Raw genomic sequence first — 16,646 nt, 5'->3', positions numbered from 1 at the left:
TGTTTGGATAATCATTCTCCTAGTTACTCTGCTTCTCTCTTTTGAGCTGAACTGGGACCTTTTCCCACCTGGACTCCTCTTCTCCAGGGTGCTCCACTACAGGTCACCTGACCTGGGTCTAAACACCATTTTTCCTTCGTGCACAGGTGTTCTGGACCAAAGAATGTTGAAACACATGCGTAGTCTACCCCCACTACACATGCACAAAGCTCCAAGGCGGTCAGGAGCTGAAGAAGTTCATGAACTCCACTCAACTCCAGGGCAAGTTTAGTTTTCGCAACAATAGTTAAAGAGTAAAAGCCAAGACTCCATTTCGACTTGTCCCATTTCAATACCATGGAATAACAGGGCCAATATGCATATGTGGTGTTTGATTTTTCATTTCAATGTTGTCTAGTACTGGTGCCAACATAGTCACACATCCCAACTGACCATTTTGGAACGCATGTCACCTACTTGCTACCTCTCCCCACCCCCCTCTCCATTGTTCCCTTCCCCTCTCATCAGGAGAATTTGGGAGAAGGAAAGAGGTGAGCTAGAGAGGGAAGCAGCAAGTGGGAGGGGCAGCAAGTAATCCATTCCAGATATTAACAAATTTATGAAATAAAACCTAATTATCCATCTGGTCCTTTTGTCTACTATTTTAAATCTGTGACTTCAATTACTTGCCTAATGAAACAGCATCTCTTCACTTGCTGAAGAAAAGCCCTTGTAATTACATCACTCTTACATCTAACCAAAGCCTTTACTGCTCACTTGGGAACTGTTCCAATTTCTCCAATCACCCCTTTACCCCTGGTATCATATTGATAAATCTCTTCCATAGCCTTGCCAAGGTCTTGACATCCTTTCAAAGGTGTGCTGCCCAGAATTGTGTACAACCCTCCAGCTGACACCCAGCTGTAATTTATAATAATTCTGCACAACCTCTTCACTTTTGTACTCAAAGCCCCTATTTACAAGCATTTCAATTTATTTTGTTATTTTCAAAAACTTAATATGCACCCCAGATCCATCTACTCTTGCATTCCATTTAACAGTACCATTTGGATTATATAGCCATTCCATGTTTTTCCCTCCAAAATGCATCATTTTACATTTATCTGCACTAAATTGCATCTGCTATAAATTTATTTTTCATTTGCTCCTGGGATGTGAGCACATTGGCTCAGCCAGCAATTTATTGCACATTCCTAATTGCCCTCAAGAAGGTGGTGGCAAGCCACCTTCCTGGACCACTGGAGTCCGTCTGATTTAGATACATCCACAGTTGGGGAGGGACTTCCAGGACTTTGACCTAGTGGCAGTGAAGAAATGGTGATATAGTTTCAAATCAGGATGGTGCGATGGATGTCTGCCTCCAAATGTTCAATCATTCAGACAGAACAGCCTGTTTAATTTATGCACCTTTTGCTACATTGTTGACATGCACCTCTACTGTGAAATCACTGAAATCTTGTCACATATGATGAAGCACAATGCAGTCAGCTAATTAGTCTTCTGGGGTGGAAATGAATTAAATGCCATGAAGTGAAAGGAAACAAACGATTACGAGAAGGTAAAACAGAAAGACAATAATTGAGTGGGAATGTACCATTAACACCCTGCTAAGTGCTTATATCATGAGGATTGGCTGCAAAACGAAAGAAGAAAAAAATGCAGTGGTCTGAAAATGACAAGATCACTTAAGTAGCCTGTGTTCACGATAATCACTATAAACATTGTTTCACTACAGCACAAAATGAAATTGCTTTTTCAGTTTTACAGAGAAAGCAATCTTTAAAATGAAATTGGTTAAAATGAAATTGGTTCAAGTGAAATGTGATCTATTAGAAGATTAGTTATGTTGGTCTTTGAGCACACTTCCACAATCAATGTAGCAAACTTTCTATGTTTTTGCGTGCTATTTGGTGCAGTTAGGAGAAGACCGACCAGCGATGCGAGGAGACTGTTCAACTTGGATGCCTATAAATAGGCTATGAACACAGGCTGTGGTGTGCTTGGAGGCAAGGAGGTTGGAGGTTTCCAAGGGGTAAGCTGAGATTAGAATTGCCTAGTCCACAGAGGCGGATGGTCAATCATCAGGATTCCAATGAAGGGCACTTGAGAGATTTCACAGGAATTTTGCAAGTGGCAGAACAGTCCTGCAGCAGCTTGGGGTCTATGAACCACTGATAGGGTCATGGGCAGGAAAAACAGCAGTTGCAGTGAGAAGGGGCTTGTCTCACATTTCAAGGAGTCTAACGGTTTCAACCTTATTTACTCCTCAAAGTGCTTCTATGAGGAGGCACTAGAGCAGTTTCTGGCCTGGCACCCAACTTTTCTGGTGTGGCTAACTAGGCTCCAGAGCTCTCAGCCCTTGAACTAACAGTATCAAGTCTACCCTGCCAGCCTTAACTGGATGGTGAACAGGAAGGTTGATTCCAGGAAGATTGAGCACAGAGCCAGCATTTGGGCCCAACATCACGGTTTTGAAACCCTGAGGATAAATCCACCCCTTAAAAATTCTATGTTCACATATGAAAACCGTGGTGGTGAAAAACTGAAAGTTTACCAATGCTGAATAAAACCCCAAGGCTGCTTGAAACACTGGCTTCAGGAATAGTGGTACTAGCAAAGAAAAAAAATCAGGCTGTCATCTTTAGGTTTAGAAAACATCATGCGCTAATTTTTTTTTGGGCAAGGTCAGCACTTATTGCTTAATGAACTTGAACTGACATTTCAGAATGTAGTTCAGCGCCAACCATATTGCTGTGGGTCTGGAGTCATATGCAGACCCGACCAAGAAAGAATGGCAGATTTCCTTCCTTAGTGAACCAGATGAATTTTTACAAAAATTGATGGTAGTTTCAGGACTACCATTAGTAAGTGGTTTACATGGACTTCAGCAAGGCGTTTTTGATAAGGTCCCCCACACAAGACTTCTTGAGAAGGAGAGAGGGCATGGGATCCAAGGGGCTTTGGCCTTACGGATCCAGGACTGGCTTGCCTGCAGAAGGCAGAGTGGTTGTGGATGGGTCTTTTTCTGCATGGAGGTCGGCCACCAGTGGAGTGCCCCAGGGATCTGTTCTAGGACCCTAGCTGTTTGTCTTTTTCATAAATGACCTAGGTGAGGAAGTGGAGGGATGGGTTAGTAAGTTCGCCGACGATACGAAGGTTGGTGGTGTTGTGGATAGTCTGGAGGGATGTCAGAAGTTGCAGTGTGACATAGATAGGATGCAAGATTGGACGGAGAAGTGGCAGATTGGACTTCAACGTGGATAAATGTGTAGTGGTCCATTTTGGCAGGACCAATGGGATGCAGGAGTACAATATCAAGGGTAGGAGTCTTAGCTGTGTTGAAGAGCAGAAAGATCTTGGGGTCCGGGTCCATAGGACTCTTAAATCGGCCTCGCAGATGGAGGATGTGGTCAAGAAGGCGTATGGTGTACTGGCTTTCATTAAATCGAGGGATTGAGTTTAGGAGTCGGGAGGTAATGCTGCTACTTTATAGGACCCTTGTCAGACCCCACTTGGAGTACTGTGTGCACTTCTGGTCGCCTTACTACAGGAAGGATGTGGAAGCTATTGAGAGGGTGCAGAGGAGATTTACAAGGATGTTGCCTGGATTGGGAGGCATGCCTTATGAAGACAGGTTGAGGGAGCTAGGTCTGTTCTCCCTGGAGAGACGATGGTTGAGAGGCGACCTGATAGGGGTTTATAAAACGTTGAGGAATAGATGGGGTGGATTCTCGGAGGCTACGAGAAACAGTTATTACGAGAGGACACAGGTTTAAAAGGTACTGGGAAGTACAGAGGAGATGTTAGGGGTAAGTTTTTCACTTAGAGGGTGGTAAGTGAGTGGAATCGGCTGCCGTTGGTGGTGGTAGAGGCGAACTCGCTGGGGATCTAATGGCATTGGAAGTTACAGATAGTTCTATGGCTTGGTAGATATAGATGTGATCGGTGCAACTTGTGGGCCGAAGGGTCTGTTTGTGCTGTAGTGTTTTATGTGCTATGTAGATTTCAATTCCAAGTTTATTAACGGATTTTTAAATTCCACCAACAGCCATGATAGTATGTGAACTCACGACCCCAGAAAATGAGCTTGAGCCTTTGGATTACAGTCCTGTGACAATGCCACGACATCACCAGCTCCCTTGAATGTTAGGGTAACAGCTTGATGTTATTTTAATTACTGTACCACAAACTTTCCAGCAAATGACATTTAAGTTTACATTCAACCATGATTTGAGGTGAGGTAGTATGAACCCCAAAGTGTCACAATACCAGATCACAATAAAAAAGAAAAATACTATTTTTTTTCAAAACATATCCCAAATGCACCTACCATCATCATCATCTCTCCAATTGGTGCTCTCACTTTCTTCATCTGTGTCATCTTTCCTTGGCAACACTGTACGCTTTGTTGGCAAATCATCCTCAAGTGCATTTGTATCACAATCTCCAGCATCAGTTACACTCTCATCCTCCACAATATGCAGTTTATCTTCATCGTCTGTGTCCGAACTTGCTTCAACTACATTGTTATAGTTGGTGACTGCAAAGAAAAACAAAATAATAAAATGATTACGTTATCATCAATGGATTATGCACACCATCAGGACACTGATTCATGCTACAATATAGTAACTGAAGTTACTTCTAATGGAAGTCTTTTAAGGCAACAAAATCAAAGAGACTATCACCTTGTCTCAACACCATAACAAATACACATGTACAGACTGAAATAACAAGGTGCAGAGGTACAGGGAAAAGGCTCCAAGCCATAATGCTCCTGCAACATAATAATTCTAATATTTAAATTTAAATTCAGGTAGCCAAATTGTTAACTCATCAATTTTATTGTTAGAAGTTAACCATGCAACATTTGTAAAGCCTGGTTATAAAAAAATTGCTGAATGCAGTGTATAGAACTAGTGAACCCCCTCATGAGAGCAGAATGTCTTAAAAAGCAGTCATAACTTCCCACTTTCTCCTTGCAGTACCACCCAAAGTATCAACAGCAGAAACTGCAAGCACTTGGACCCTCTACCTTGTACAACTTCGGAATCGATCAGGGGATTTGATCTAGAGCCCAGAATGGCAGAGAAGGTGCAACAGGATGCATGGCCTACTGTGTTCCTATGGAAAATAACAAGATTTGCAGATACTGCTGAAGTTCTTTAATCAAGCTAAATAATAATAAATTAATATTTACAAAATTTGGTTCATTAAATGGTTTCCATTATTCTCGTATGTTTGGGAATATTTTCTATTCCTGTAGTATAGAAAGTAGGGGCGGCATGGTAATACAGTGGTTAGCACTGCTGCTTCATAGCATGAGGAACCCAGGTTCAATTCCCGGCTTATGTCACTGTCTGTGGCGTGTGCACGTTTTCCCCTTGTCTGCATGAATTTCTTCCAGGTGCTCCGGTTTCCTCCCACATTCTTAAAGACGTGCTGGTTAGGTGCATTGACCCTAGTCGCCAGAGTGTGGTGACTAGGGGAATTTCATAGTAACTTCATTGCAGTGTTAAAGTCAGTCTTACTTGTGACCTAATAAATAAATTTTACTTTAGGTATGGTAAAATCTAGTAAATTGTAAATCAAATTTGAAGTTACTAACCCTTCAAAAAGACACATGTACAGTACCATATTTGAATAAACTTTAACCAAAGTGACCAAGCCAACTAAATTCAGCAAAACACACAAACAAAACCCACACTGAAATTTGCACACTGCAAACAAAGTTTATTTCGTCATCAAATATCAATCCTACCAAAAGTTTAAGAAATTTACATTACAACCAATAGTTTCCTAATTCAAAGTTGTTACATTATCATAATTGTTGAATCGTGTCACTAGATTGTTCTAAATCTTTTGCTTCTAACGATACAGTGATGTAGAGAAGTCATCAAGATAACCAAGGCTAATTGGTGCACAGCAACATGTGAAAATGGGATATTGATTTGGGAAGTCAGAATTTGCAAAGTGTATAAAAGCTTTTTAGATACCAGTCCACTACTGCAGTTAATTCGCATTTGACAACCTACTTTGCGCCTGGATAAGAACATAAGAAATAGGAGCAGGAGTAGGCCATCAAGCCCTTCGAGCCTGCCCCACCATTCAATAAGATCATGGCTGATCTGTCGTGGCTCAGTTCCACATTCCCGCCCTATCCCCATAACCCTTAAATCCCCTCGCTTATCAAAAACCCATCAACCTGCGTCTTAAAAATATTTAGCGAGGCAGCCTCCACCACTTCAACGGGCAGAGAATTCCAGAGATTCACCACCCTTTGAGTGAAGAAGTTCTTCCTCAACTCCTTTCTAAACCTCCCCCCCCCCCCTTATCTTGAGGCTGTGCCCCTTAGTCCTACTGTCCTTTGAGCGGGAAGAGTCTCTCCACCTCTATCCTATCCATCCCATTCATCATCTTATATGTCTCAATGAGATCTCCCCTCATTCTTCTAAACTCTAATGAGTACAAGCCTAGTTTATTCAGCCTCTCCTCATAGCTCAACCCCCTCAACTCTGGCATCAGCCTAGTAAACCTCCTCTGCACTCCCTCCAAGGCCAAAATATCCTTGCGTAAGTGTGGCGACCAAAACTGCACACAGTACTCCAGCTGCGGCCTCACCAATACCCTATACAGCTGCAGCAAGACCTCCCTACTTTTATATTCAATCCCCCTCCCTATGAAGGCCAGCATCCCATTAGCCTTCCTGACCAGCTGCAGGCTGGGTTTTTGCGACTCATGCACAAGGACCCCGCGGTCCCTCTGCACTGTCGCCTGCTGCAGTTTTTCGAATTTTTTTAAAGCTCATTCATTGACTTCACAAGATTGTGGTACATTATTTTGTTGTTCATTTTGTTAATTTCTTGCAACAAACGATTAATCTCTACAATTTGAAAGTTTATCAATCCTGATTTGATTTATTCTTGTCACATGTATTACTATACAGCAAAAAGCATTGTTTCATGTACATATTATTTCATAGGGAGAAATGGAGGGATATGGACTGAGTAAGGGCAGAAGTTTGTTTTTTGTAGTTTGGGCATCATGATTGGCACAGGCTTGGAGGGCCAAAATGCCTGTTCCTGTGCTGTACTTTTCTTTGTTCCTTAGTGTTGTGGTTGAAGCCATTTATAGACAAGTGCAGACTATTCTATCATACACATGACTTGTGCCTTGTAGATGGTGGATAGGCTTTGGGGTGTCAGCTGACAAACTGGCCACATAATTCCAAGCCTCTGACTTGCTCTGGTAGCCACAATATTTATTTGTTTCGAACAGTCTAGTTCCTGGTCAATGGTAACCCACAGGATGGTGATAGTGATAATGGCATTCAAAGTCATGGGAGGTAGTTAGATTCTCCCATGTTGGAGCCTGTCATTAGTGCTTCACAAGTGCCAGACAATGTTATTTGTTGCTTATCAGCCCCAGTCCAAAGCTTGTCTAGGTCTTGCTGCACTTCGACTGCTTCACTATCCAAGGAGTTGCAAATGGAAGTGAACAATTGTCAGCAAACATCCCCAATTCTGACCTTACGATGGAGGAAAGGTCACTGATAAAGCAGCTGAAGGTAGACAAAGATACTATGCTGAGGTACTCCTGTGATTGCTGGGCAGATGTGATAAACCTCCAAACACTAGCATCTTCCTTGGTGCCAGGTATGACTCCAACTAGTTAAATAGTTCTCCACTCTCATCCCCAACAAATCCCCATTGGTTTCAATTTGCTAGAGCTCCTTGATACCACATGTGGATCAAATGCCGCCTTGATGTCAAGGACAGTCACTCATCTCACCTCTGGAGTTTAGCTCTTTAAAGCCTTGGTTCAAACATGGATAATGAGGTCTGGGGCTAACTGGCCCAGGCAGGACCCAACTAAGCATGAGAGAGCAGGTTATTGCTCTGCAAGTGCCATTTGATAACACTGTCAACAACACCTTTCATCAGATGCTGGTATGATAACTGGCCAGATTGGATTTGTCCTGTTTCTTGTGTATAGGGCATAAATTGAGCAATTTTCCACATTGCTGAGAAGATGCCAGTGCTTGACTAGAGGCACAGCTAATTCTGGAGCACATCTTCACTATTGTTGTTGGAATGCATCTGGGCCCAGACCCTTTAAAAAATATTCCACGTTTTCAGCCATTTCCTGACATTGCATACTTTAATGAATTTGCTGAAGACTGGCATCTGCGATACTGGGGACCTCTGCAAGAGGCAGAGATGAATCATCCACTTGGCACTTCTGGCAGGAGATGGTTGCTACTGCTTTGGCCTCGTCTTTTGAACAGGAATTGGGCTACCTCATCACTGAGGACAGGGATATTTATGGAGTCTCCTCCAGTTAACAGTCCACCATTTGTGATTGGATTTGCATGCTTGCCGATCTGATCACTTTGTTCTTTCTATTGGTTTCTGTATCAGCTGTTTGGCATGCAAGTAGTCAGGAGTTGTGTCTTCACCAGGTTGACACCTCATTTTAGGGTATGCTTGGTCTGCTCCTGCCCTCTCCACTAAACCAGGGTTAATTCCCAGCTTGATGACAGTAATAGAGTGAGGGATATGCCAGGCTATTACAGATTGTGGTTGAATACTGTTCTATTGCTGCTGATGGCCAGTTCTGAGTTGCTAAATCAGTTTGAAAGTTATCCTATTTAGTGAAAGCTGAGTCTTTGAACATTTTTTAAGGCACAGCTAGATAGATTCTTGATTAACTTGGGAGAGGGTGGGGGCAATCCATGATGCAAATTCCACATTCTCAGCAACCCCAAATAATTCTTGATGATCATCTACCAAGAATCTTTCTATTGTCACCTTAAAAATATTAAATGACCCCCCCCACCATCACCACTTCCTGAGGCACAGAATTCCAAAGTCGCAAAACCCTCAGCGAAAACACTCTCGTCATCTCTGTCCTACAAAATTAATCCCTGAACAGTGTCCCTTAGTTCTGGACTCAGCCATAAGAGGAAACATCCTTTCAACATTCACTTTATTAATACCATTCAGGATCTTACATACTTCAATCAAGTCATCCTGCACTCTTCTAAAACAAACCCATTCTGTTTAACCTTTCCTCATAAGGCCACCTGCTCATTCTAGATAAGGCCACCTGCTTATTCAATCTAGTAAACCTCTTTACTAGATATCAATCTAGCAAACCTCTTCTGAACTACTTCCTTACATAAGAACAACATAAGAACTAGGAGCAGGAGTAGGCCATCTAGCCCCTTGAGCCTGCCCCGCCATTCAATAAGTTCATGGCTGATCTGAAAGTGGTTCTGTTCCACTTACCCGCCTCCTCCCCATAATCCTTAATTCCCTTATTGATCAGAAATCTGTCTACCTATGACTTAAACATATTCACTGAGGTAGCCTCCACTGCTTCAATGGGCAGAGAATTCCAGAGATTCATTACCCTCAGAAGAAGTTCCTCCTCAACTCTATTCTAAACTGACTCTCCCTTATTTTGAGGCTGTGTCCTCTAGTTCTTGTTTCCTTTCTAAGTGGAAAGAATCTCTCTGCCTCTACCCTATCCAGCCCCTTCATTATCTTATATGTCCACCTCATGTCCAACGAGGGGCCTACACGCGATGGGTCGTACTGGGGCTGCTTTTGGTTGTTCGAGATTGGCCTAGTGCTTCATGTCGTTAGTGTGTGCCTAAACTGGACCAGACACTGGGCAAGACGACAGCTCAGTGACTATCGCTGATTGCTGTGCAGACACATGGATTTGGGCCAGTGTCTGTGGGAGTTTGCGCATTCTCCCCGTGCTTGTGTGGGTTTTCTCCAGGTGCTCCGGTTTCCTCCCACACCCCAAAGATGTGCTGTCAGGCTGATTGGCAGGAATAAATTGTCCCTAAATCAGTTTCCCTCAATCTGGATGGCCATAAAACATTAGATAGGGGTCATGGGTAGAGAGGTGGACTGGTGGTGTTGAAATGGCGGCGCAGGCTCGTTGGGCCGAAGGGCCTGTTTCCCGGGCTGATTTTGTTCTTTGTTCTCTATAAGATCACCCCTCAGCCTTCTAAACTCCTATGAGTACAGGCCCAATCTACTCAATCTCTCTTCATAAGCTAACATCTTTCATTAAATGAAGAGTCCAAACTGCACAGTGGCCACTCCTACCAATGTCATCATGGATAGATGCATTTGTAACAGATGAAAGAGAGAGTGTGGTCAAGTAGGTTTTCCCTTCTGGTTGATTCCCTCACCACCTACAGGAATTCAGGTTAGCAGCTCCACCCCTTCAGGATTTGGCCAGCTCAGTGAGTAATGGTACTACCAAATCACTCTTGTTGATGGCCTTTGAAGTCTCACATCAAGTACTCTTGCTACCCTCAATGTTTCTTCCAAGTGATGTTCAACATGGCAGTGCTCTGATTCATCAGTTGAGGTGGTAATCAGCAGGAGGTTTCCTTGTCTATGTTTGATCTGCTGCCAGACTTCATGAAATTCTGAGACAACGTTAAGGCAGAGAAATTGCCTCTTGATTGTCTACCACTGTACCATCACCTCTGGTGGGACTGTCTTTGAGCGACATACCAAATGATGGTGATGGCAGTGTCTCAGACATTGTATGATATGACGTTATGAATATGACCATATCATACTGTATCTGGACTAGCTCTCCCAATTTTGGCACAAGCCCCCAGGTGTTAGGAAAGTGGTCTTTGTAGAATCGAAAAGGGCTGAGTGCACTGATATAATTGTGGGGCCTGCTAGGCCATTTCAGAGGGCATTCAAGAGTTAACCACGTGGCTGACAGTCTGGAGATGAACCCATCTACTGACATGGTGGGTTTTCATTCCATGGACCTTGGACATTAACCTCAGCTACTGGTTTGTTAGTCCACTGAAAAAACACTATCCCTGAGATTACAGCATTGTATGTGCTTAATATAGGAATACATACTCTAGATAAAGGCAATGATTTCATTATACGAACATCTTCTTAGATGTCAAAGTCATTCTTACTGGTTTCTAAATCATTCTTTATCCTCCCAGTTAAAGAATTAAGCAACCAACGTTCATCGCCTTCTTTCCATTGCGAAATTAGTCTTTAATAATTTAGCTAATCCTTGGGCTGAATTTTTTCAAAGAATGGCAAAGTGTCAGGTTTTGACTGAAAAGTGGCATGCTTCTCCCCGGAGACATCGGGCCACACACAAATATACAGCCCCTCCCCACTAAAAGTTTGGGTTAACCAAAGCCACATTGGCACAGGGTGACCCCACCTCCTTTTGTTGCCAACATCAGCCACCCCACCCCCCTCAATAATAGAAACCTCTGCCAAGTGTCTGCCTGCTAGAACTACCAAGGGCTCCATGGGAGATGTCAACTTTCAATTAACATTGGCTTCACCACATCAGATAGCAGAGCACAGCTGTCCAGCATTTCAATGTAATTTTGCAGAACTAGAACCAAACCACACGGTAAGGCATTGGGGAGAGTTACAGAACAAAGAGATATAGGGGTACATGTTCATAGCTCCTTGAAAGTGGAGTCACAGGTGGACAGAGTGGTGAAGGCGGATTCAGCTTGTTGTTTCATCGGTCAGAAGACCAAATATAGGAGTTGGATCGTCTTGTTGAAGTTGTACAAGGACATTGGAAAGCCACACTTGGAATACTATGTGCAATTCTGGTCACCCTATTATAGAAAGTATATTATTAAACTAGAAAGAGTGCAGAAAAGATTTACTAGGATGCTACCAGGACTTGATGGATTGAGTTATAGGGAGAGGTTGAATAGACGGGACTTTTTCCTCTGGAGCATAGGAGGCTGAGGGATGATCTTAGAGGTCTATATAAGGAGGGGCACAGATCGGCTAGATAGTCAATATCTTTTCCCAAAGGTAGGGGAGTCTAAAACTAGAGGGCAAAGGTTTAAGGTGAGGGGGGAGGGATACAAAAAAAGTGTCCAGGGGGCAATTTTTCAGAGGATAATGAGTGTCTGGAACAAGCTGCCAGAAGTAGTAGAGGAAGCAGGTACAACGTTGTCTTTTATGAAACATTTAGATAGCTACATGGATACGATGGGTACAGAGGGGTATGGGCCAAATGCAGGCAACTGGATTAGTTTAGGGATTTTAAAAAGAAAAAGGGCGGCATCGACAAGTTGGGCCAAAAGGGCCTGTTGCCATGCTGTAAACCTCTGACTCTACGACCATTTTAAATCTTGTACGGTCTTTAATCGGTCAACAATATTTATGCTGGACACATGCCAGGGATACAGCGAGTACAAAATAATTAGTAAGATCCTGAAGAAACTGTACTGTTTTTTCAGCACTTAAAGTGACATTATTTACCATCCTTGGTCAACTGCTGTGTTAAGGAAAAGGCCACAACTTTGGCATTGTTTGCTGGCCTGAAATTAACAAAGCAAAATAATCCTCTTCTCCTCCACTTCACTACCATGGGATTTTCAAGGAAGATCGAGTGGATCCTTAGTATGGGGTAATGTTGGAACAATGAGCAGATTTAACTGAAATGTGGCAAAAAGAAAGTCAAGTATTGACATAGAACATAGAACATAACAGCGCGGAACAGGCCCTTCGGCCCACAATGTTGCGCCGACCAGTCTTATTTTTAAAAAAAAACATTGACCCACTAATCTAAACCAATCCCTTTTCATCCATAAACCTATCCACCAATCTCTTAAACGCCCCCAAACTAGGCGCATTTACAACTGCAGCAGGCAGGGCATTCCAGTCCCTCACCACCCTCTGGGTAAAGAACCTGCCCCTGACATCCATCCTATAACTACCCCCCCTTAATTTAAAGCCATGCCCCCTCGTGCTAGATTTCTCCATCCGAGGAAACAGGCTATCACCATCCACCCTATCTAAACCTCTAATCATCTTATATGTTTCTATAAGATCCCCTCTTAGCCGCCTTCTTTCCAGTGAAAACAACCCCAAATCCCTCAGTCTCTCCTCATAGGACCTCCCCTGCACACCAGGCAACATCCTGGTAAATCTCCTCTGCACCCTCTCCAAAGCCTCCACATCCTTCCTGTAATGTGGGGACCAGAACTGCACACAGTACTCCAAGTGCGGCCGCACCAGAGTTGTGTACAGTTGCAACATGACGCTGTGACTCCTAAATTCAATCCCCCTACCAATAAACGCCAAGACACCGTACGCCTTCTTAACAACCTTATCTACTTGATTCCCAACTTTCAGGGATCTATGTACACATACACCTAGATCCCTCTGCTCCTCCACTCTATTCAAAGTCCTCCCGTTAGCCCTATACTCAACACATCTGTTATTCCTACCGAAATGGATTACCTCACACTTCTCCGCATTAAACTCCATCTGCCACCTCGCGGCCCAGCTCTGCAACCTGTCCAAGTCACCCTGCAAACTTCGACACCCTTCCTCACAATCTACCACACCTCCGACTTTGGTGTCATCAGCAAACTTACTAATCCACCCAACTATACCCTCATCCAGATCATTAATAAAGATTACAAACAGCAGTGGCCCCAAAACAGATCCCTGAGGCACACCACTCGTAACCGAACTCCATGATGAATAATTACCATCAACCACCACCCTCTGTCTCCTATCTGCTAACCAATTCCTGATCCAAGTACCTAAATTACCACCAATCCCATACATCTGCGTTTTCTGCAGAAGCATACCATGGTGAACCTTATCAAACGCCTTACTAAAATCCATATATACCACATCTACTGCCTTACCCCTATCCACCTCTTTGGTCACCTTCTCAAAGAACTCAATAAGGTTAGTAAGGCACGACCGTCCCGCTACAAAACCATGCTGACTATCTCTAATCAATTCATTACTCTCCAAATAACTATAAATCCTATCCCTAATAATTCTTTCTAAAACCTTGCCCACTACAGAAGTAAGACTCACTGGTCTATAATTCCCAGGGAAGTCTCTGCTCCCCTTCTTAAACAATGGGACAACATTCGCTGTCCTCCAATCTTCCGGTACTATACCAGAGACCAACGACGACCTGAAGATCAGAGCCAGTGGCTCTGCAATCACCTCTCTTGCCTCCCATAGAATCCTAGGGTAAATCCCGTCTGGACCAGGGGACTTATCTATTTTCAACCCATCTAGAATATCCAACACATCCTCTGTATCAACTACAATACTTTCTATTTTACACCCCTTCACCCCAGTGACCTCCTCAGCTACATTCATATCGTCCTGCGTGAACACCGAAGAGAAATAATGGTTCAATGCCTCTCCAATCTCTTCCGGTTCCACACACAACTTCCCCCTACTGTCTGTAACTGGCCCTAATCTTGCCCTGACCAACCTTCTGTTCTTGACATACCTATAGAACGCCTTAGGATTCTCCTTAATCCTATCAGCCAAAGTCATCTCATGCCCTCTTCTAGCCCTTCTTAACTCCCTCCTAGCCAATCTAAAGCTTTCTACTGCACTACCCGAGCCCTCAAGCCTCATCCGAACATAAGCCTCCTTCTTCTTCCTAACCAACAAATCAACTTTTTTTGTGCACCACGGTTCCCTAGCCCTACCAATTCCTCCTTGCCTGACAGGGACATACCTATCACAGACCCACAGTAGCTGCTCCTTGAAAAAACTCCACATTTCAGACGTTCCTAGTCCCTGTAATCTCCTAGTCCAACCAATGCTTCCTAATTCTCTCCTAATGGCCTCATAATTACCCTTCCCCCAGCTAAAACTACTGACCCGAGGTTCATGCCTATCCCTTTCCATCACTAAGGTGAACGTAACCGAATTGTGGTCACTATCACCAAAAAGCACACCAACTTCCAAGTCTAGCACCTGGTCTGGCTCATTTCCCAGCACCAAGTCCAATATAGCCTCACCTCTAGTTGGCCTATCTACATATTGAGTCAAAAAACCTTCCTGCACACTTTGAACAAAAACTGACCCCTATAACGAGCTAGAGCTATAGCAATTCCAATCAATGTTAGTGAAGTTAAAATCCCCCATAACAATTACCCTATTACTTTCACTCCTAACCAGGATCGTCTCTGCAATCCTTTCCTCAACCTCTCTAGAACTTTTTGGAGGTCTATAAAAGACTCCCAACAGGGTGACCTCTCCTCTCCTATTTCTAATTTCTGCCCATACTACCTCAACAGACAAATCCTCATTAAACTTCCTCTCTGACACTGTGATATAGTCCTTGACCAATAATGCTACTCCACCCCCCCTTCTACCTCCTTCTCTACTCCGACTAAAGCACTTGTACCCCGGCACCTGCAACATCCATTCCTGACCCTGCTCTATCCACGTCTCTGAAATGGCCACAACATCAAAGTCCCAGGTACTGGTCCACGCTGCAAGTTCATCCACTTTATTGCAAATACTCCTCGCGTTAAAGTATATACATTTCAAACCTCGCTCCGCCCCACCCCCACAATGCCGTGCAATGCCGTCCCCTTCTATGCCCCCCTCACTTTCACCCCCTCTACCCAGGATCCCACCCCCCCTCTGAATCAGTTTAAACCACTCCGCATAGCCTTCACAAATTTACCCCCCAGGATATTTGTTCCCCTCTGGTTCAGATGTATACCATCACTCTTATAGAGATCCCATCTTCCCCAGAATGAGCCCCAATTGCTCAAGTAATTAAACCCCTCCCTCCTGCACCATCCCCTCAGCCACAAGTTCAAACTTTCCCTCTCCCTATTCCTCTCTAAACTATCCCGTGGCACAGGCAAGAGTCCAGAGATAACCACTCTGTTTGACTTGGCCTTTAGTTTCCATCCCAACTCCATGAAACTCTGCTTAATATCCCCTTCCCTTAGCCTCCCTATGTCATGTGTCCCCACATGAATTATAACTTGGGGTTGATCACCCTCTCCCCTAAGAGTCTTGAATATCCTCTCTGACACATCCCGGACCCCAGCCCCTGGTAGGCAACACACCAGCCCTGAATCCCTACCCTTACTACCAACTCTCCTATCCGTCCCTTTAACTGTAGAGTCCCCAATCACGAGGCCCAATCTCTTGCATCCCCTAGACACCTGAGCTTTTACAATAGGCTCACCCCCAGAGTCCTGCTCCCTTTGGCTATCCCCAGTTGATGCTTCCTCAACTGTAGCCTCCAGGACCGAAAACCTATTTTGGAGGGGAACAGCCCCAGGGGATTCTCCTCCCACATGCTTCTTTCCCCTCCTCTTGACATTGACCCAAGACTGATTACTAGGAGTGACTATTTCCTTAAAACTCCTATCAATGTCTCTCTCTGCCTCACGAATTATGCGGAGCTCATCTAATACCACCTCCAGCTCCTTAACACGCTCCTCCAGAAGCTTCAATCTAAGACACTTCCTACAAGTAAAATGCCCTGAAACACTACTGGATTCCCTCACCACATACATCCCACAGGAGATGCAGCACACTGCCCGAACTGCCATCCCTGAAACAGGTAACAGCAAAAAAAAAGTAAAAAATATAAAAAAAAACTTCCCCACACTTATAATTAGGTTAGAGGAGGTGGGAGGGTGGGATTCTCTACTAGTGTAGAGAATCGGGTATCCTCTCTGGACTAATTTATAGGGTTAGAGGCCTGAAAAAAAAACTACAACTACCGGTCGACGCTCCTCGACAGGAGCCATTTTTGTTTTAAATAAAAGGAATATCAATTCACCAGTGCTGCACAATTTGAAA

General features: G+C 43.9%; 1 protein-coding gene across 1 annotated transcript in view; it reads right to left on the bottom strand.

The window, feature by feature from the left end:
- zeb1b (zinc finger E-box binding homeobox 1b) overlaps positions 1-16,646 on the bottom strand; it is a 155,875-nt gene that overhangs the window by 54,184 nt on the left and 85,045 nt on the right. The window contains exon 2 of the mRNA XM_080212014.1: positions 4,331-4,540. Within this exon, the coding sequence (XP_080068140.1) occupies positions 4,331-4,540 (210 nt within the window). The remainder of the gene's footprint in view (positions 1-4,330; positions 4,541-16,646) is intronic.

This window comes from Carcharhinus amblyrhynchos, chromosome 2 (assembly GCF_965287045.1).
Source record: "Carcharhinus amblyrhynchos chromosome 2, sCarAmb.v2.hapA, whole genome shotgun sequence".
NCBI lineage: Eukaryota > Metazoa > Chordata > Chondrichthyes > Carcharhiniformes > Carcharhinidae > Carcharhinus > Carcharhinus amblyrhynchos.
Note: the sequence above shows the minus strand (reverse complement) of the source record. Positions and strands in the feature narration are given on the sequence as shown.